This window comes from Episyrphus balteatus, chromosome 3 (genome assembly GCF_945859705.1).
Source record: "Episyrphus balteatus chromosome 3, idEpiBalt1.1, whole genome shotgun sequence".
Lineage (NCBI taxonomy): Eukaryota > Metazoa > Arthropoda > Insecta > Diptera > Syrphidae > Episyrphus > Episyrphus balteatus.
The window spans coordinates 94,419,528-94,442,330 of NC_079136.1; the positions used below are offsets into that span (position 1 = coordinate 94,419,528).

Genomic DNA, 22,803 nt, shown 5'->3' on the forward strand with positions numbered 1-22,803 from the left:
AGAGAATTTTTTTCTTCGCTATTTAGTATTAATTAATGTCCATCAACTGTAGAATTTTGAAAAAAAAAAAAAAAAAAATATAAGGTCCACAAAACTATAAAACATTATCTGGAATGTTGAATCGGCGTGCTCTCTCGAATAGACAAAATAGGTTTCTTGGACATTTTTGGGTGTGAATTGAATATGGAGGTGCTTTCAAGCTCTAAATTTTGTCGGTTATAATTAAATCACAAGTTTTGAAAATGGTTTAGATCCAAAATTTTCAAAAAAAATACTTTTTTTTATGAAAATGACATCTATAGACTTATATCACTTTTAGACATAATTTATATTTTTAAATGTGGGCGTACACAACGCACCTTTCTAAACTTTCATCTCTTCTACATTGAAATCTAAAAGGTTCTGGGAAATTGAGAAGTTATCAGTATATTTTTAACACGACTGAAAGCCCTTGACTTTTTTCTTCTATTTTTTTTTAAATTTGAAAAAAAAGTTCAACTTTTTGTATGTAAAAGCGTTTTGAATAATTAAGATCAGAAACTTGAATTTTTTGTTCTATGCCAATTAAAATCGTTCAATGAAAGTACTTTTTTTGATTTTTTTAACAAGGCATTTTATTCATTTAATATTTTTTTTTCATTATTTTCATTATATTAATTTTTCAGGTATTTCTATTAATTTTTTTTACAAGATCTTTTATTGGTTTTTGTTATTTATTTTTTCTTTCGGATTTATGTTTTTTTTTGTTAAAAACGGAATTTGATTAATAAAAAAAATTTAAACACACACAGTTTATTTTTTTTTGTCTTTAAAATATAATAATAAAGCTAACACAAAAAGGACGAATTTTAACTCACGCAAAAAAAATTTAATCATCATTGCAGATGGATGTAGTGAATTTTGGCATTTTATATTTACTTAGGTGTATTTTTTTATATACATATAAGATAGTTTGTAAATAAATAAATATAACCAAATTTCCAAGGGAATCGCTCAAAATTTCGTATTCCAACCGAAACAATTGCCAAAAAATCAAATTAAATATCAATTTATTTCCGATACTACAAAACTCCGGTTCCGAAATGAGCTTTTGAAATTCGTTCACTTTGAGAAATTTTGAAAACATTTTTAGTTATTTTTTTTATTTGCTACTCTGCCAATCCGTTGTATCTATTGATTTCCTTTTCAAATAAGAAAGCACAGAAAGGAGTTATAATAGTTAGGGATGTCAAACCTCAAAATGATTTAGTGAACAGCCAATAAACGTATCTCACTGTGCACTGTTATTTCTATATTTTTTTCTAATCCAACAAAACTTTTATATTTTTAACCAGTCTGGTTTAAATTACACTGGTCGGCAACAAAAATAGGTCTTCAACCAAACCCTATTTTGTGTGTTGAGTTCGATTCCAAAGTCAAAATTTCATTGGAACGTCACGTTTTTGAAATACTTGAATATTAATAGGTCAAAAACGCATTTTTGGGTACATATGACGTCGAATCACATCAATGTTATATTTTATTTTTGCAAAACTACTTATGCAATCTCAAAACGCTATATTAAAGCTTCCTGCGGTAACAGTTGCACGCGAGAAATAAGGATAAAAATACTATTTACGAATGAGAATTTTATTCATCTTAAATAAGTTTTCAACAAACAAAGTAAGAAAGTTTATGACACGACATCGAAATAAGCCAATAATGTGCGGGCCCCATTTTGGTTAAATAATGATTTTGCGTTAAGTCTTACACAAAAGTGTCCCATCCCTTGCTCTGAAAACAGGTTCAAAAGCCTGCCAGAAAGATGTCTTTAACATTGATAAAGCTGTATGCAGAAAAGTGCTTTACATCGGAAGATATAAGATGATCAGCTTTATTCTGATAAGCCAAAGGATTTATTAAGTTTGCAATCGAAAGTTTCGATCATATCTTAAGGAAAAGCCGTGGTGTACATATGGAAATGGCTGGTTAGAAAATTGAATATCTAAGATATGATATTGCGAATAGCTGGTTCCTAGCACATAAGCATTTATTGTTAACAAGAACAACAAACACTATCAAATCTTGTATATTTAAGGTGAAATTTTGTTTAGAATGAGATCAAAAAGGCTGCAGAAAAATGATCAAATACACAAAAAAAAATTATTAAAAAAAAAATTTGGAAATAAACGAATTGTTCCTATTTATTTTTTTCGTGTGTTTTCTTTTGTTTTATTATCAAGGGATATATATATATATTTTTTTTGTTTTGTTTTTAGTTTTATTTATAAATAACTTAGTTAAAATCTATACTGATTTTAATATTTTTTTTATTTCTTTATGTTAACATTTAAAAAGAGTCCTGGTTGATTTCTTTTTTTTATTTTATTATTTGCCCATTCTCGGATTCACACAACTTTATTTGTTTTTTTTTTTTTTTTTTTATTTTTATTAAAATGTATTTTTTTTTATTATACTAAGTTTTTTTTTTCTTTTGTATATATGCATGTTTTCTTTTTATATTTTTAATTTTATTTTATTTCTCGCCCAATGTTCACACACACATCAAAACTGCCACAAAAAATGTACACGAATAATCTTTGAGTTCTATTTAATGTTTAGAGAGGGAGAATTTAAGTGATGGTGTGGGAGCATTAATATTTTATGCTTTTTTTTACTTTTACTTTTGTTTTTTTTTTTATGAAGTCTTAAGTAAAATTAATCACGGGTATCAATTGGTTTGTATATACACACAAATTTAATAATAATGTCCTATATATATTGTAATTGGAGACTTTCAATTGGGTGAACCATTTACATACTTCTAAATATATGTATTTCTATATATTTATTATTTTTTACAATTATTCGTAGTTTTTGTGTTTTATTTTATTTTATTTTATTTTTTTTTATTTTTTGTATGTATAAACAACTGAATAAAACTCGGTTTACCATTTTTGACTCCAATATCAGCTTTAGCTCTATCTGATTATCTCACAATGCAAATGTGTGTAATTGTTTATTTTTATCGTGGTTACGGTGGTGGTGTTGGGGTTTGTTGTTGTTGTTGATTCTTTTTTCAAATTTGTTTCTTGTTGAGAATGATATTATTTCAACATTTGAACTTGACCATTGGGATCGGTTTGGAAGACAGACATTTGTCACAGCACCATTCTGCGTAGATTTCCTTACTTAATAATTGGAATGCAGCTTCCGTCATGCCACTACATGTCCTGTAAACATAAGAAAATAAATTTTATTAATTGCAACAAAGATTTATAATGCATTTATATTTGTTTACAACATGCTCCACGGATTATAAATTTGACCTTCTCTAATTTCAGACCTGATATATGTACATGAAATAGATATAGTATACAGAATCCATAAGCGGTGATCACAACTTTTACTACTCATCAATTTTATTGTGCTTTTTATATGCTAGTTGTAATCCCTGATTATGGACGTGTACTATAACCTGAGGAGCTATTCTGGTTTTGTAAAAATGCCGATGAAAAAATTTTTCACAAATCAAGTTTAAAAGAGATAAATCATTTCATTTTATTATAGAATCGTAATAGGGCCCCTGAAAGTTAAAAATCTTTACAATACCATGTGTGTAAGATCTGAAAAACTTGAATCTTCTCCCGATCACCATTAAAAGAAATAAACAAGCTCCATAATGAAACCTTTTTTGAAAATTAAATGTTAAAGTGGGGAAGTGGTCTCGAGAAGCTTGTTGGTTACCCTAAGTAATTACATAAGTTAGTAAAGTAGGAAAGTGAACTAATCTAACACCGCTAACAACAACTTGTGGTACTAGTTTCGAGACATCATCAAGGATGTAACCGAGTTATGTTCTGGAAAAAATATGCATTTATAGATACAATGGGTCATATGCAATAAAAATGAGCTTAAGCTCTTATCTCACTTTTCAATAAATTTTCTTGAGATCTATCTCAAATTCTTAAGAAAGATCTCAAGAAAATGTACTGAAAAGTGAGATAGAGCCTAAGCTCATTCTTTTTGCATATGAGCCAATGTGGCAAAAGATATTGTAGCGAGGTTTTTCCAAGGGTTAATGATGATTTTGCGGATGGATAAAAGTATGTAAGTAGACTCGCTGTGTAACGAGTTCAAAATGTTTTATCAACCAGCTGTTGGATCCAGGGCCGGAATTCAAGCTCTTAAAAAAGGTGAAAGTCACACCAGCAACATTGTGGAACAAATGTAACGAGTTCAAAATGTTTTATCAACCAGCTGTTGGATCCAGGGCCGGAATTCAAGCTCTTAAAAAAGGTGAAAGTCACACCAGCAACATTGTGGAACAGCTTTACAAAAATAGATTTTAGGTAAAAGTATACATAAAAAATATATTTTTCTGGGTTACGGTTACAAATTAATAAAAACTTCATTTTGCTGTTTAATGCCGCTTTCAAGAATCTATTAAAAATATATTTTTGCAATACTTCAACCAGAGTGTATTAAGCACTATTTCAGCTGGTATAGTCCAAAAGGTATCTCCAAATTAAAAAGTTAGTACATCGTCGGACTCTTCTCACATTGAAAAACGAATAAACGTATTTGCTACGTGCAATTATCTGGGGATGTGATCTGTTGAAAAATCTTATTTAAGAGTCCTTTTTTTTAAATTCTAGTTGCAAACTAAGTTTATAATTTAGTTTCAAACTAGTAATAAAAATTCCACTGAGATCATCCATTCTTTTCTAATTTCTAAACAAAAAGTTTCCTCTTTAAAACATAACACAAAATGTTCTCACATACTTTCGAAAAACAAAAATAACAATACAAATGTACTTACCTATGAAAGAAGAAGTTACAACCAGATTCACAGAATAGAGCTTCATCGTTGTCGTTGACCTCCTTGTGACACAGGCCACACGGGTAAATAGGTGGAGCGTTCGGATTTTGTGGATTGAAGACCATTGGCGTTCCAGGCGGATACATTTTGCCCGCACTCACTGGCATCGGTTTTGGTCCGAACATTGAGTTCGGAACCATTGCATTCGGTGGTGGGCCATTCACTGGACTGCCGGGATGACCTCCCGGTCCTCCCATATGGCCCATATGCATCAGATGGTGATTGGGTCCACCTGGACCCATATGTGGCGACATATGAGGTGGCATGTTCGGCATATTTGGATTCATCATTCCGGGCGGCGGCCCTGGTGGTCCACCACCCCCGCCCGGTGGACCACCACTCATTCCGCCTGACTGGTGCATAGGAACATTTGGGTGATTCATTGGATTCATTCCGCCACCACCACCTCCGCCTAAAGGACTAGCTCGATGCACATGACTGCCCATTCCACCGACGTTAACCACACCGCCGCCACTTCCAGGGCCACCTGCATTCATACTGTTCGCCTGAGTCATCAGGGGTGCAGATTGTTGCATTCCCATGCTCGTGGGACATCCCGCCGCTGACATTTGATTCATTTGATGCGGTGGCATCGGTCCACTCGCCGAGGATGTTGGCATTGCACCATTGTGGACGTTCATTCGTGATGCTGGATGGTTTGGTGGTGGTCCTCCTCCCCCTCCACTTCCACCACCACCACCTCCGCCGCTGTTCATTCCTTGCATATGACTGTGATTCGCTGGACCATTCCCCAGGGGACTGTGCATCGGTGGACCCATCTGACCGTTGTTCATGTGAGGTGGTTGATTTGGACCGTTGTGGCCTCCAGCACCAAGTGGACTGCCCATTGCATTACCCATGGGCGATCCCATTGGTATCGAGTTCATTGGACTGCCAATAGGACCACCGCTCATAGGACTTCCTATCGATCGGGGGCCGTTGGGGCCCATTGATGAGTTCATTCCCATGTGAGAATTATTTGGGCCGCCCATCGGCGACATGCCTCCCATTGGACCCATCGGTGATATGCTCGGGCCCATGCTGCTCATCGGACTCATTCCACCCATGGATGCACCTGGTGGCATTCCTCCTCCGTCCCGCATTCCCATGGGGCTGCCCATACCGCCACCACGATTTCCCATATGAGGTGGCATCGGGCCGCCACATTGCATTCCAGGGCCACCGGGTCCCATCGGACCACCAGGCCCCATTGGACCACCGGGACCCATTGGACCTCCGGGACCCATTGGCCCGCCTGGACCCATTGGACCTCCAGGACCCATCGGACCACCAGGACCCATTAGACCACCCATTGGACTTCCCATTCCCAACGGACTCATGCCACGCATTGATGGCCCACCCATATGATGATGCGGGTGATGTGGATGCATGTGGGGATTCATTGCTGCATTAAAGTGATTCATCGCCATGTGGCTCATGGACGAGGGACTATTCATGGGCGGGCTATCGTCGAAGGGATTCGATGCTACAATTGTGTCGCCAAAACCGCTCATGGGCGGCGGTGGCAACAGGTCCTGCGGTGTGGGCGGGGGTTGTGATAGCATTGCGTTGGCTGCGTTCGCCGCATTCGCATTCGATGTTTTCCGCCGTTTCTTCGGATTACTTGGTGCTGATATGATGTTCAGCGATTCTGTGGGTGGCGGTGGCTTAAAATCGGGCGGGCAAATACCAGGCCCCGGCAGTCGATATGGAGCCATTCCGAGATTGTGTGTCATTATATTTTAAACTTAGTTCTTTTATTTTATACTATTTTCTATAATGGCTGATTATTATGTGTTCGTCACACACTTTATCAATTAAAAATCTCCAAAGATGTTTTCTTGCTTAATCCTGTCTTGTATCTTTTTTAAAATTTTTTCTTTTTATATTCAGTATTGCTTTCTTATATGGGCTATGCCAAATATCATCTAAATTTTGCTAGTTTTTTTTTTTTTTTTTTTTTTATAATTTGTTGTTGTATTAAGTAAACTAAAGTAGTAAGACGGTGATAACTATTTTTATATGATTGTTATTTTTTTAAACTCCTGTCTTGCCTTCTTCTATCAGTTCGCTTTCTATGCAGCTCCGTTTATCTTTTCTGATTTGGTTTGCTGGCCAAGGAAATTTGGCCCGCACACAACCAGATCCTTGTCAGCTGCAGACTGAAATAAATAAAATAAATACAATTTAATTTATATTATTTATGAAATTTTTTAATATTCAATTAAAAACATCATCCAAACAATAAAATCTATTGACGAACATTTATTTTTATTATGTTATCTATATGCATTTTAATTTTTTGTTGTCCGAATTCAGAAAAATTTCGTCATATCGTCCGCATTTCTGTCTATCTTTTACCCATACCCCAAACGGGTGGAAAGATTTTCTTAAACTTTGGTTTTTTAAGGAGTTTAGAAAGTTTGTTTTTATATTTATCACTTTTAGAACTGGTACCGTCCATATAATATTAGAGAATCATTGTAATATTCTCAAAACCTTTCTGTTTTAAGACTTAGAATATGTGTAATATAAAAACGTTTTGTGGATGTTATGTTAGTCCCACAAATCAAAATGATAAAGGAACAGTATGATTTGAAGCTTTTCAATTTTAAAATTGTGTATTTTACTATCGGTATTCAATAGTTCATATTTTGAAAATTGCCTTGCATTTTGCATTTCGAATATTATGTACATATATAGCTTTTAGTTTTTATTTGGAAAATGGAAAACTTAAACTATATGAGAACAAGGCGAAAAGCGTACATCCATGAAACTGATGTCAAATTAAAGCTGTAACCCTCAGTTCATATGAACCGTGAGGGTTATTTCCGCGTGAAATTCACATTGCAATTGCATTACTTTTAATGTGGATTAAACGCTTGAATCAACTTCGCACATGAATATCTCAAAACTTATAATTTCAATTAATCTTCACAATTGTATTAACGTAAACTGTTGGTCTCATGGATTTATATCTACTTTATTTTTATTTTGTTCGCTATGGCAATGTACTGTAGTGTGATTTTGTTGGTCCTTTTTTCTTATAATAGTAAAAATACGCATTTCTTAGCAAGACGTAAACACATCTTCTCAGTCGGAAAAAAACAAAAAATTATTTTGGGGGTGAAAAATCTAGTTAAGTTTTAAGAACAGAATAAATCCTGTGGCCGAATCACGGCAATCACGTTAACGTATGGTCGCTATGCGTCCCTAAATAGAGACACTCAAAACGATAAAGTATGATCGTAATCGTGTGCCGTTATTCGACCCCTGGATTTATTCTGTTCTTCAAACCTATGAAATTCTTCACTCCTTGTAACTTCGACTCCCAAAATATTACGTTACTGATTTGCGCATTTATCGAACTCTTAAAAACCCATATTCCAATCCATGATCAGAAAAAACGAAAAGTTTTGCAAAAAACATGAAATAGAGGTAGAGGAATGGAATATATTATCTATGTTTTAGCGATGAATGAAATTTAGTATCATGAGTACTGGTGGAAAATCTTACTTTAGTAGATTTCTTAGAAGTGACTTTAACTACCTTATTGCTTGAAAACTATGAAGCATGATGGAGATGTCATTTTGTTGGGTGTGTCAGCAAGACAATGAACCAAAACTTACAAAAAGCCATGTCAAAACACGGTTAACGATGACAATATTACAGTTATGTATTGCCCACTGCTGTCACTTGATTTTAAGCAAAAAGCAAATCTTGATACGCTATGAAAAGGCTTGGAATGAAACACCGTTAACTATTTTATAAAAAAATATTTTGTCCGATACTATATGGTAGCTTTCGTTGCTTAAAAATGATTTGAATAGAATGCCGAAAAGAATCAAAATCCACACAATCGTCATCTATCGGGCCTTGAACCCAATAATGGACGCACTTTTAAGTACAGCAATTCTTCTAGTATCCACAACTCGCAGAATTGGAATGTTTCATCTTTTTTGTAACATCTGAAATCAACAAGGCCAATTATCTTCACTATTGCTCAACTTGAAGCAAACTCCAAAGTTGGCGAACTTGAGACTTGAGTCAAAAATTGGATTAAGGGCAATGATTGTTATATGCTGTTGTCAAAAAAGGACACTCAACACTGATGTATTTGACTAACGTCACCAATGACAGCCATAACTTCGAGGTAGTAAGGGACTTCGTCTACCTAGGCTCCACTATAGACATAGAAAAGATCAGCACTGAAATCAAACGTAGAATTACTCTTGCCAACCGCTGCTACTTCGATCTGAGAAGGCAATTGACTAGCAAAGTCCTGTACCGAGCAATTTAGATGTCAGAATACAAGACTCTCATCATCCCAGTCCAGCTATATGGTGCTGAGGCATGGATTTTAAAGAAGGCGGATGAAAACATCTTGAATTGTTTCGAGAGGAAAGTTCTTCGTCGGTTTTTTAGGCCCGTGTCCATTGATTGGAGAAGAAGCTAAAAAAGCGAACTGTAGGGATTGTACAAGGACACTTGGAGTAAAAGTTCAGCTCCTGAGATGTCTAGGCCATATAGAGCTCATGGACAACAATGCTCCAGCCCAGAAAGTATTCGACTTTAACCTAAGGGGACGGTGCAGAAAGGGAAGGTTGCGCACGCAATTTGAAGGAGACTGCGATGGACTCCCACGTCAGATGTTCCAGCCTCCACTATCTATCAATTTTTTTCAGGGGTACTGCCTCCTGCGAGTACCCATAGACCTTCATATAAAATACCAAGTCTCTTGTAGCGTTTTAAGGCTAAAAGAAACAGGCTGTTGGAAGGCAAAACCTTTTGGTCACAGTGACACAGCAAATTTAATACCATCGGATATGCTTCTGACACCCACGGACTACTGCACTCCTATTTTGAATACTGTAATGAATTGCAAGGTCAGCTTCCCGTCTAGATCAGACTGGGAAGAGGGCATTGTGACGAGAGACTTTGACACCTGCATTTTCACTCATGGCTCAAAAATGGATTGTGGGGTCGGTGCGGGTGTCTACTATGAATCCCTCAATATCTCAAAATCCTTTCGACTACCAAACTTTGCCAGTCCAAGCGGAATTGCTGGCAATTAAAGAAGTTTGCAAATTACTTAGCCTATATCCAAATTAAAACCAAAGCATAGCTATACTAACAGATAGTCAGGCAGCTATAAAAGCAACTGCTTCGGTCACGACATCCTCCAAATTAGTTCAGCAGTGCAGAGAGGAACTCTCATTGCTGAGTGGAAGCCTCACAATCACTCTCATCTGGATCCCAGGTCACAGTGGTTTTGAAGGCAATGAAAAGGCGGATGAACTGGCCAGGCAAGGATCGGCTCTTCATGAGTCACTAGCAGAAATAGTTAACATCCCCATGGGAGTCATGAAGGGCGATATCTTCTTAAAATACCTAACAAAAGCTAACAATAGGTGGCACAACTTGACTAGCTGCGTCATATCCAGAAAAATCTGGCTCACCTATAATAAATTCAAAACATATGATCTAATCTCTAGACCCAGAAAAGAAATAAGCAGGATCGTTGCGGTATGTACGGGACATTGGCCGATAGGAGAACACGCAGCAAAGTTAGGTATTCCTTACAACACCTTTTGTCGCAGTTGTTTGAATCAGCAGGAAAAAGAAACGGTTTTCCACTTCCTATGCCAATGTCCTGCCCTTGCTAGAAATAGAGTGCTCTCTCTGGGCAGTGAATTTTTCAACGATATAAATAACATCTCAGAATTAAAGATCAAAGACTTGATCTCATTCCTCAATGCAACAAAGTGGTTTTAAGCTAGCCTAAACACTCGTAGGTATTGAAATCACATTATAACAATTAATCCATTTATAACTCATAGGTTTCACAAGTTTTGGTATCAAAACGGCGCATTCTGCGCTAATTGGGTCATCAAGCTAGGCTGCTTATGACCGCCATCTCTACCTACCTACCTCTTGCGAGAATTGGAAGCTTTAAAGAGCATCATTGGCCCGTATGCATAAAAAATAGTAAATACTACCAATATGAAATTAATAACGGCCAATTTCTTCACAGAGTCCTAGCGCTAGTACCGGTCCTAGACCTAAAGTTAGTACTCAAATCGGTATCAACTCATTTCTTCATCCAAGTACTAAGCCCTAGAACTGTCATTTTAGGACCGAGTACTACTTAGGACTCGGTACTAGCTAGCTCCTCAAAATAAGCTAGGACCTGGTTATTATACCAATCGTTAGTACTCAAATCGGTACAAAGTGATTTCTTTACACAAGTTCTAAGTCGTAGTACTGTCAAATTGGTACCGAGTTTTACTTAGGACTTCGTAAAAGTTAGAACCTAAAAATCGACAGTCTAGCGACGATAATACTCAATTCTTATTGAGTTTTTGCATTTATTTTAAAATTTTATGAGCATTTTTGAGCTTTGGTGTCTTTTGAAATGTGTAATTTTTGAGTTTATTGAATTTTATTTTAATCGTTGGCACTGCAGAAGATTATCCGTTTCTAATAAGAAAACCACAGTTTATGAAAGTATAATTGAAGCCACCTGCATACAGTTTTCACTCAAAATATATTCTATTTTACGGGCACCAGTGATGGCCGTCCGATATCTATCTAACAATTTCCAACACAAAATGTCTTTGCAAGAAGATTCTATTTACAAATAGTATTGCAGACTATGATCAAAATTATCTTCATTCAATGACTGCTAAAAAACAAAACTGCACCAAGACAATAAAGATTCAGTTTTCAAAAATGTTATTTTTATTGAGATATACATAATATGAACTGTCTTTTTTAATAATAAAATAAACTGGTTTATCTGTGGCTTTTCCAGATTTTCCAGAGTCGTTAGTGAACTAGCTATCAGGCTTGCCGGCACTTATGCACAAAATCGTCACATTCTCGTCGTTCTTGATAGTGAAGGTTCTTGATATAATTTATCTTCTTTTCTTGTTGTCTTTGTTCTCAATCATCATAATATTTTTTAAATTATTTTAATGTTAATTTCATGAATGGACTGTTTTTTGTCTGTTAATATTTTGTAAAATCTGTTGAAATATCAAAATAAAATATTTCAAGCATCAAAATATTGTCAAAATGACAGTTATACCATTTTTATACGATTTATTTCTTAGGACCGCGTTGTGAACTTAGATCAGGTCCTATAAATGTGAAGAAATGCTCAGGTACTAACTTTTCCTTAGGACCGAGTACTAGTGCTAGGACCTGACCTAGCTAGACCGGGTACCAAGCTGACTTAGGACTTATGTGAAGAAATTGGCAGTAAGTTTGATATGCACAAAATGTTGTAAAAAAAGCTCATACTTTACAGCATTGTCATGATAAAAGGACGTTTGCCCAGCCGTTCAGACTCGTTGCAAAATTTTAGGTAGCTTCTCATTCTTACAGACTAGTTACACGCACACAAAAATAATTGAGAGTAGGTACCTACTAAGACAAAAGATCTAACGGCCAATTTCTTCACATAAGTCCTAAGTCAGCTTAGTACCCGGTCTAGCTAGACCAGGTCCTAGCTCTGGTACTCGGTCCTACTACTAACGAAAAGTTAGTACCTGAGCATTTCTTCACATTTATAGGACCCGATCTAATTTCACAACGAGGTCCTAAGAATTAATACGTATAAAACTGGTCTAACTGTCATTTTGAGAATTTATTGAAGTTTGAAATATTTTATTTTTAAATTTGATCAAATTTAACAAATACAAAATTTAATAAAAATGGAAAACAAGAAGCAAATAATTAAAATAAATTAAATATTGAAAAAATGTTATGAAGATTAAAAAGGCTACAAGCAATAAAAATTCATACATTTTATGAAGAAAAAAGTCAAGAATAAGAATGCAGAATCATTCAGCTAGAAATGGCGAGGAATCATTCAATAAAGCCTGCCAAAAAGGCAGAAGGGCCACCATAAACCATAATTATATAACGAATAAAAAATATTTTTTATAGATACATATATGTTCATTGTGTTAATAAAAGAAAAGCTTTTAAAAAAGCAAATTTAGTGATTTGGTATTATTATGTATTTTTATTCCATAATTGAGCCCCATCGGAATTAAAATTTCCGCAGTTTATAGTACGTAAATTCCCACAGATATTTTAATTTGTGATAGGATCCTCCAAACTAGCCGAGCCCGAGGTGATGTCTATTCATTGGTTGTACAGCCTCGTTGCCAAAAGCGAGTGTCTTGCAATCAACGGCGTATACAAGGGGGGGGGGGGGGGTCACGGGGTCATGACCTCCCCCAAGAACTCAAAACTTAAACAAGAAATTGTTGTTATACTCAATTCCTTTAAGAAAGACCGTTTTCAAAATATTGAAGTTTTAGAACATGAAAAGTGAAAAAAATGTTTGGTATTCAAACAACCTATTTTACCATTTTTTGCTAGCTGGATTAGGATTATTTTCATTAGTTCGATAATATTACAAATTGACAGACACTAAGTTGAGTTCTGCTGTAGAGTTTTGTGTAGATTTAAAATCCGAACAAGAATACATATTTAGAGCTTAAAAAAAAAAAATTGAATTGGGTATGTAAAAAAAAAAATCATCATTAGATCAACTTTCCCTATAAAAATAAACGGATTAATCCTCAAGAACTCATCGATTTTCATACATTACTCAATCTTCAATCGCGTTTTAAGGCAAACTATAATTTTAGTCCAGTGAATAGAGACATTTTACTATGAAGCAAATGGAAAAAAAAGGGACAGGCTGAAATCTTGCAGAACTGAAGTTTTTTGAGGTTTGTTGAATTTTTGGCAAAAATCTCAGTTTTTACTATAACTACATAATTGAATCATCTGAGAATATTCGGAAAGCATTCTAATTTGATATTTCATAAATAAGTACATTTTTACAAAAAAATTTTTGGCCGCCATTTTGAAAAATGCCTTTTTGTGATTTTCTCGGCTTCCGTTTGTTGTAGAAAAGATTGTTTTGTCTTGTTTTGTAGAAAAACTCATTCTCTATTTTTTTTTAATTAAAAAACTTTTTTTTTTGTAATGTTTCCGTATAAAAAGTTTTCAACGAAAAAATGTAGGTAAAATTTTCGGAGATAGTCGTCAATATTACATTTTTTTCTCGATTAAGGTTCATCTAACCGAAAAAATCTTATCATAATTTTTGTACAAATCTAGATTTACATTTATATTATGTTTTTTTTTTTTTTGCACGCCCAAAACTGTTTAAGTTATAACGAGGTAATTTATTCAAAAATTATCTTAAAGGTGTAATAGCACCGTGTAGATACGAAACCAAGTGTCATTTTCATCAGTATATAAAACAAAGAAGAAACTTTATTTTCTTTTAAGTTTTTTCTTAGCTCGATTTGGTGTATAAAACTCCAAACTAAATTTTTTCATTCAATTTTAAAACAAAATTAAAAAACAAAATTATTTTCAAATGCGATTCGTTTGCCTGAGGTTAAGAAGACTTTTAATTCAAAAGTTACCACTGTTTATTACATAAAAAAAGATTTTATTTTTTATTGTAACTTTTAAAATTACTTTAGGATAGCGGAAAAAATATATACATAGTTGCTTTTAGGCAAATTATTCAATGGAAGCAAACGAATCACATTCCGTTTTTGTTCGATTCAACTATCACATTTTCCACCTATCAAAATTGTTGTGCCAAAAATTTTGGCATGACCCCCCCCCAAGAAGTAAACCTGTATACGCCCCTGCTTGCAATTCGCTTCTACTGCAAGGCCTAAAGACCTAAGGTCTTACAGGCATATATAATTAATTATTATCACTAAAAACGCACTTATCAATCGATACAACACCCAAGTAATTAAAAAAATCTGTAATTATACAACAGGTCATTTAAATTTTCAAATGCAATTAAAATTCACAAAGTCCACTAAATTTAAAGAAAAAATTATAAAAATTTTCTTTTTTTTTACGTTTTTTTCTTCTTTATTAAACTGCAATATCACTTGAAAATTATGAAATCCATTTATTTGATTCGAGTACTAACCGCTAGACTACCGATTTTGAGGTCCTAACTTCTACTGAGTCCTAACTAATACTCGGTACCAATTTGACAGTACTAGGGCTTAGTACTTTTGTGAAGAAATCACTTGGTACCGATTTGAGTACTAACGATTGGTATAATAACCAGGTCCTACCTGATTTTGAGGTGCTAGCTAGTACCATAGCCGTAGCTAGGATTTCGTTTCGGGGGGGGGGTTAGCTCAGACCAAACAAAATTTTGTTTTTAGAAATCACAATACTTTGTATCAACTATATGTAACTGCAGTCGATTCTAATTCCCGCTAAATCAAATAGGCATTTGAACTGTTTAGAAGCGAAAAATTTGCCAATATCCTTTTTAAGTATTTTTTAATAGAGGAATTCGGAGTTAAAAGTTTAAAAAAGCCCTGCTTACGGTAAACGAATTTAAAAATGGCCGAAAATTCAGTGGCATCTCTAGTTTTGTAGGTACAAAGAGTGATAAGGTGGTTGATATAAATTGCGAGCGTTAGCGAGCAAGAACATTTTTTTTAAGAAACAAATTTTAACCATTCTAAGGCTTTATAAAAAAAATTATTTCGTACAATTTAATATACAGGGTGTCCCAAAAGTTAATGTCGAAACGAAAACGGTAGATAGGGTAGGTAGTGACAGTTATCAGAAAAATAATTAAAAAAATCGCAGCCATATATTTTGGGAGTTATGGGCATTTGAAAAAAAGTCGAAAAAAATGGTCACCCTGTGACGGTTTTTCATGTGCCGTGACTACAAATCTTAATTTTTCTCATTTTTTTCTTTTGTTACGGAACCTCGAATAACCCTGCTATCAAATGCATTCAAAAATTTTAACTCAGCTGTATCAGTTTTAAGGAAAATATTACTTTTTACCCAACTTAGTACAAAAAATTTTTACATGACTCTAATTCAATGAGCCGTAGTGTAAAAAAATGCACTACAAAGTTGGTGTGTTCAATTCTCTTTTCAAAATGGTATAACATTGTTGGGAATCATAAATAACCAAGATACATTTTTTTTCTTAAGAAATCCGACTTTTTTATGAGGTAATTTTTCCATGTTATTTAAGTTTTGTACCCTTTCAGAACCTTTCAGAATATTTTTTCGATTTTCGCACCATATAAAAATGCTATTTATATAAAACCGAGTATTGCAGCGACACCCTACTATTTTTTTTATTAAAGGGGATCAAAAAACAAGAATATTGAGAAGAACAAAATGTCCCGTTACTTTCTCTTATAATTTTTAGAAATAAAAACAAGTTTTTCTTCCATTGCAAAAGTATAATCGCATTTTTTTTATTTTGAGTATGGCCAACAAGGTTTTTGTTACAGAAACCAAGATACATATACTTTTCTAAAGGTTTTTTATATGCTGAGCTCGAATCCGAACTCAGAAAAATTCTATCACATCGCGTTTTTGAGATATTCCCGTTAGAAAATCGAAAATCCCGCTTTTTACCAGTTTTCGAGGTTATTTCCTAGCGTTGGTAGGTACTACAGTCTCTGAATAAATCGATACATTTATTTTCGCTTACATACTGGATTTAAGGTTAACATAGAACAAAAGTGGGTAATAAGCAATAAGTACTTGTGGTATTTAAAGGGTTCTTAAAAGAGCATTTTAAGGTGTTAACATAGTGCTTAAGGAAATGGTCAAAGAGATAAAAACTCTTTGTAATGGACCAAACAATTTTTGTTTTCCTTTATACAAACTTCATCGACAGCTTCTGCAACGATGCAAAATTGGTAGTGATTTTAAGGGAGATTTTCATATAGGTAATCAAATCATTAAAATACAAAAACAAATCATTAAGTGCTGCACATATTAGACTTGTATATGTTTATAATATACGTTTCTTTTGATTTTCTGAAAAAAATTTCGGGGGGGGGGGTTAAACACCCAAACCCCCCCCCCCCCTAAATACGGCTATGCCTAGTACCGAGTCCTAACTAGTACTCGGTCCTAAATTGACAGTTCTAAGGCTTAGTACCTGAGTCAAGAAATGAGTTGGTACCGATTTGCGTACTAACTTTAGGACTAGGACCGGTACTAGCGCTAGGACTCTGTGAAGAAATCGGCCGTAAAAGAAATACCAACTCGATGCCAGTTCAAGACTATTTGGAACTCATGAACTATGATATTTATGGAAAGTAAATTTGTATCCAGTAATAACGAAGAAAAAATAACAAAACTAATAATAATTATTAAAATTATTTTTATTTTAAGTGGAGCGATTGAATATTTGTAGGTGTACGATAGATCTAACTGATGAGCCCACTGTCGTACCTGGGCGAAACGCTTTGGAGTTGAGGTCACTTGAACTTTAAATTTATATCCGGTATTCATCTAGAATCACAAATTTCGTGTGGCGTAGAAATATCTGTTAAATGTCGATAAAGCTTTTATTTTGCGCCGTTTGGCAGCAAAATTTACAATGTCAATATTGAATCTATCCGAACTGTCGTCCATGTGTAACTCTCCCAGACAAAAAGAATTAAAAAAAAATACAATCTCACATGGAAAAAAAAGAAGTCCACCTGGGTGGGAGCTCACCACCTTCCTAACCATAAAAAAAAAAACTCAATCCAGTACAACAATGTGTCAATTTCTGACCAAATCTACCTGCTCGCCCCAAACCAAACACAAATCAATCTCGGACCAAACAAAATGCTCCCTTGCCGGTTTGGCAGAACAAAACTCAGCTTGACAATCTACCTGCCTTGTCTTTTGCTGAATTTTCAGTGAACACATTTCGACCAATTCCTGAATTGGTCATTTACAAACATTACAATTTTTCTAATTTTCCTCCTGATACTTTATAATTTAAAGGGGGGGGGGGGGAAGGAGCTCCTCTTAACCATTCCATTGAATCCTTCCTCGTTGGTAGGAAAAAAAAAATATTATAATTTGAAAGAAAAAAGGAATTCACACAAATATCACACAAACCACAGAAGGACGCGAGATGGCGCAACATCACACGCGGCTGTGAGAGTAGGACGCACGCAATATTAATAAAAAAAAAAAAACAAAAAAAAAAAAAAAGGAATCAAGCAGCAGGGAATTCCAATTTTTTTTTTATCACTTTACCTTAACATTATTGGTGTGATGGTGAAGATGGTGCGATGGAGGCGGAGGGGGTGTTTTTTTTTCTTCCAACAACTCGCTACTTGAAAACTCGGAAATATCCTTTTTTTTTTAGGGACGACAAACTATTGCACAAAAGATTGCGTGCATTTTTCTTCGTTGATTAGTTTTGCTTTTGTTGGGGGGAAATGTAAATTCTCTTCACTTTATTACAATTTTTTTTTTTTTATTATTTTATTTTTTTTTTTTCGTTTTGAGATGTTCTTTCCTTTTCTTTTTACTTCTTTTCATGTGTATTTTTATTGACCATTTGTCAAAAAGAAATATATCTGTTTCGTTGCTGCCGTTGTCGTCGTCGTAGTCGTCGCGATTTTAATTGTCACACTCTGACTCCTGCTTGTAATATAAAAACACTTGGATTTTTCAATTGATTTTAAGGGAATTTAACGAGATGTTAAACAATTATGAATTTAATTAGATTGATGGTTGAGTGTTTAAGTTGAGATTTGAGGTAAATTGGTAATTATTTAGTTAATAATTTAGTCAATAATTTTTGATATTCACTTTTAAGTAGTTCTTGTACACAACACACACGCCATTCATAATTTTAGTTATCAAAATGAACACGAATTGATTGACTGGCGCTAGTTGGTGGTAGAGAGAAAATAAAAAAAATCTGAATGTGGTTTCTTTGAACAGGGATGATTAAGAGGGATTGTTTGAGGTTACATTTACACGTTGATTTTTGTGATTTGGGTTTTGAGTTTACATGGCGACTTTTAACTCAAGAATTTTTGAAGAATAGGCGGATTATGCGAAAAGAATTTTTTAGTCAGTCTCTACTCTACCAGGAAAACGAAATGTATGTGAAAATTAAAAAATATTCATGTAGAGTAGCACAAATTGTAAAACAAAAGTTATAAACTAATCAATGTCCCCAGTATTTGTGTGCTAAAAAGAAAAAGGTGTAATTATCAATTTCAGGAAAAGTTAACAATAGCTGCGTTTTAATTATGACCAAAAATCTATATAGCTCATGGTTAAAAAATAAAATAAACCGGATCAAAATGAAAAAAGATTTCTATTATCATGTCTTTTTCACTCATATTTGTTTATTTGCCAAACACTCATCCCAACAAACATTTCAACTTCGGTAAAGGTATTACCAAAGCTGCATTTCATGAAGAAAGAGAACGTTATACATGTTTGACTCTTTATTACAAATGTCCCTATAAAGTCTAAAAGAAGAAATCAAATAGCAGAAATTTCCGAGCTAGATTATTCAATTTCAAAACCAAAAACACATATACAAAACTTGGTAATTTCTGTAAAGCTTCTATAAGTTCATTAACATAAGCTTATCCGAAAAACAACCTTTCTTCGGTTAAAGTTTCCTTAGTATTTAAACAACTTATTGGAAGTTATTAAACAAGTTCGAACTTCTATAAGCAATTAAATTAAATATAAAGCTCTATAAAAGCTGTATAAAAACTATTATCTGTGATATTTCAATTTGCAGAAGTTGTTGTGTTAGTTGGGTAGTAAGTATGGAATGTTTTTTTTTTCTTAGAAAAAAAAACTCTTGGAAAAGATCTTACGAGGATTTCTGTTTCTTGAAAATACAAGGCTTATGCGCTGGATAGAACATTGCATACTTACAAGAGGTAGGCTACCTTAAGAATGTTAATAATAGCCCCGTTCCATTGGAGGTGGTAGTTTACTACTAGTAGATGTTTTGGTTAATCTAGTACACTATCATCTACTCATGCTCTTCTTCCCGAGTAGATACGATTTGTATTGAATTCGTTTAAAGTGCGTTCCATTGAAAATCGCTAGTAAACTACTAGTAGTACTTTGCCACCTCCCAATGGAACAGGGCTACCCAACAAACATTTCAGCTTCGGTTAAGGTATTACAAAAGCTACATTTCAGCTTCTTTTAAACTTTAGTAAGGTTGTTGGGCATGGAAAAAGGAGAACGTTATACAAGTTTGACCCTCTATAAGTAGTTTATAAGAAGCTTTACCGAAGCTTTGAGATTTGACAGATAGCTTCGGAAGAGCTTGTATAGCTTTTTAATACATGTCTTATCGAAATTAAAAAAACAACTACAAAAACAAAAAAGAATTTTTTTTAACTGGTTTTTATTTGATTTTAAATCATGAATTTTATATTTTGACCTGAAATTATTTATTTTAGTTTTTAGTATATCTGTTGATAATAATTTTAAAAGTATATAATTTTTTTGCCACAGCTTCTGTAAATTGAAATCTCTCAGGTTCTACTTTTTATACAGCTTGTATTAAGCTTGCTTCAGAATTTAAGTGCTTATAGAAGTTGTTAAACAACTTCTAATAAGTTGTTTAAATAGGGGAAGGTGGCCTAAAATGGCCCCCCTAAGGAAAATGTCCTATATCTCGAAAAACAGTAGCATTCAAACTTAAATGCTATATACTTTTCAAAGTTTAATATATTACTCTCACATTTTTTTCATTTGCGAGTTGAAAAAGTTCCAAAAAGTATTTAATTTTTTTAATTTTCAAGACGTCTACAAATTTCACTGATCAAATTTACCCGGGTAAAATGGCACACTGTCCAAACATACGTGATTTTAAATGCAAAATTGAATCAAAGGGCTTCTTTTCTATTTTCTTGGAACAAGTGGTGCTTAATCCCCCCAGATCTTTCATCGAGTCATTCAAAACCCAGTTCTTGTTGGTTGCTCGTCTCTTTTTTGTAGTTTTTGCAACTTTAAGTGTTTTGGAAGCCTTTTTCTAGGTTTTTGACGGAATCAAGGGCTTTCCTCAGTCCAGGACTTCCTCTCTGTACATCGTTCATAAATAGCAACTATTATCACTTTAAAAAAATTAAAATGTGAAAAAAAAAATTTAAAATGACATGTGAAATAGGTATGCCATTTTACCCGAGCACTAAGTAGGCCATTTTGCCCATTTTGAGTTTTTTCAATTTAATTTTTACACCAAAAAACTTAAAATCGTTTTAAACCAACTTTTTTCAGTAAATTAATAAGAAATACTTCATGCGTACATACATTAACTTCTTTTTCCAAAATACAGTGTTTTTTATACTTTTTTTTTGCAAAAAAAATTTCACAAAATTTTAACGTGTGTACTTTTTGATGTGGATAGAGACAGTTTGACCTGTCAAATTTCAAATAATGGCTTGAAGTTCCTGAAATTTTGTATATGTTGGTTTTGCCAGATAAACTAAAGAATCGCGTTCATAAAACTTTCTAATTATTTTCGATTCTACGATTTCTAGCAAGGGGGCCATTTTACCTTGGGGTGCCATTTTAGGCCACTTTCCCCTACTATTAAAGAAACTTAACCGAAGAAAGCTTGTTTTTCTTATAAGCCTGTTTAATGAATTTATAGAATAAGCTTTACAGAAATTACCAAGTTTTGTATTCGATATTTGGTTTTGATATTGAATAATCTAGCTCGAACACTTTTTGGTTTTGACATTGAATAATTTAGCTCGGACATTTTTTTCTTTGACATTTCTGCTATTTGAACTGATTAAGTTTTTGATTTCATTAATGAATATACTAGGATGGCCGAGTTGGTAGAGTGGTGGAATACCACCAAGCAGATACGAAGTTCTATTCCTGGGTGTGGCAAAAAATATATATACTTTTAAAATTATTATTAATAGATATACTAAAAACTAATGGAATATCAGATCAAAAGAAAAAAATTCATGATTTAAAACCAGTTACAAAAGAATTCTTTTTTGTTTTTGTAGTTTTTTTTTTAATTTCGATAAGACATGTATTAAAGAGCTATACAAAGCTCTTCCGAAGCTATCTGTCAAATTTAAAAGCTTCGGTAGAGCTTCGGTAAATCTTCGTTTAAGATCCTTATAGAGGGTCAAACTTGTATAACGTTCTCCTTTTTCCATGCCCAACAACTTTACTAAAGTTTAAAAGAAGCTGAAATGTAGCTTTTTTAATACCTTAACCGAAGCTGAAATGTTAGTTGGGTAGGGAAGTTAAAGCCTCTGGAATGCCTTTTTCCGCTGTTCATCACAAGCTATTTAGATTGTGGGTTACCTGTGATAGCAAAGGCAAGTCCTAAGATCAGTGCCCTTTTGCACCAATTACCGCTACCGTTTTTTTATGGATCCTTTAATTATTATTCAATAAATTTTAAATCACCTGCAATCATTTAAATATCATAATTTGCAGTTAGATTTAAAATAATATTTTATCAGATAAGTAAATCCATTAAAGCCATACAACAAAGTAATAGCAGCGACAATGACCACACAATATGGTGGTAAGATAGGTACTAAAATGAAAGTTACCGACACCTAATTAAACTTGAAATTGCATAATCTCCGCAATAAAAAATTCACTAACTATCGCTTGTTACATCTCGCTGCGCACGATGCGATGGATGAAAGTCGTCAGTCTTCGTTTTCCAAGTCTCCCGCACCAAACCATCTCGCATCAGGCACATTTTGCCGCATCCTCATTCTTCGTTTCTGTGAGAAATTTTTTTTTTTTTTTGGTTTTTGTATGAGCGCGCATCTAAAGATCATCACTGAATCATTGATTTTTTTTTTCCATTTCGAAGACCTACACCTTTTGAACTTTGCAGATATCTACTAAACATTTTGAATTAACTGCTCAGACGATCTTGAATGAAAAAAAAAAATGTCGCCCTCGAAGTGCTTTCAGACCAACGACATTTGAAACATGAGGACAATAAACATCGTGTCCATTATTAAAGATAGCCATTTGATTTCTTGTATAGACTCGGAAGTCGGTACTTTTGCTTTCGCGCTTTATTTGTTATAAAGAACCAAAAAAAGGCTAAATATATGGAGAAAAAA

The 22,803-nt window shown here is 33.9% G+C and overlaps 1 protein-coding gene across 1 annotated transcript; it reads right to left on the reverse strand.

The window, feature by feature from the left end:
• Positions 1 to 749: 749 nt before the first annotated feature.
• Positions 750 to 18,567, reverse strand: LOC129913800 (protein pygopus). Its single transcript, XM_055992662.1, has 3 exons — positions 17,951 to 18,567; positions 4,802 to 7,023; positions 750 to 3,212 (listed from the first exon to the last, which is right to left on the reverse strand). Exons 2-3 carry the CDS (start codon positions 6,595 to 6,597, stop codon positions 3,092 to 3,094), a joined length of 1,917 nt encoding a protein of 638 aa, XP_055848637.1. The 5' UTR covers positions 6,598 to 7,023; positions 17,951 to 18,567; the 3' UTR covers positions 750 to 3,091.
• Between the last annotated feature and the right edge of the window lie 4,236 nt (positions 18,568 to 22,803).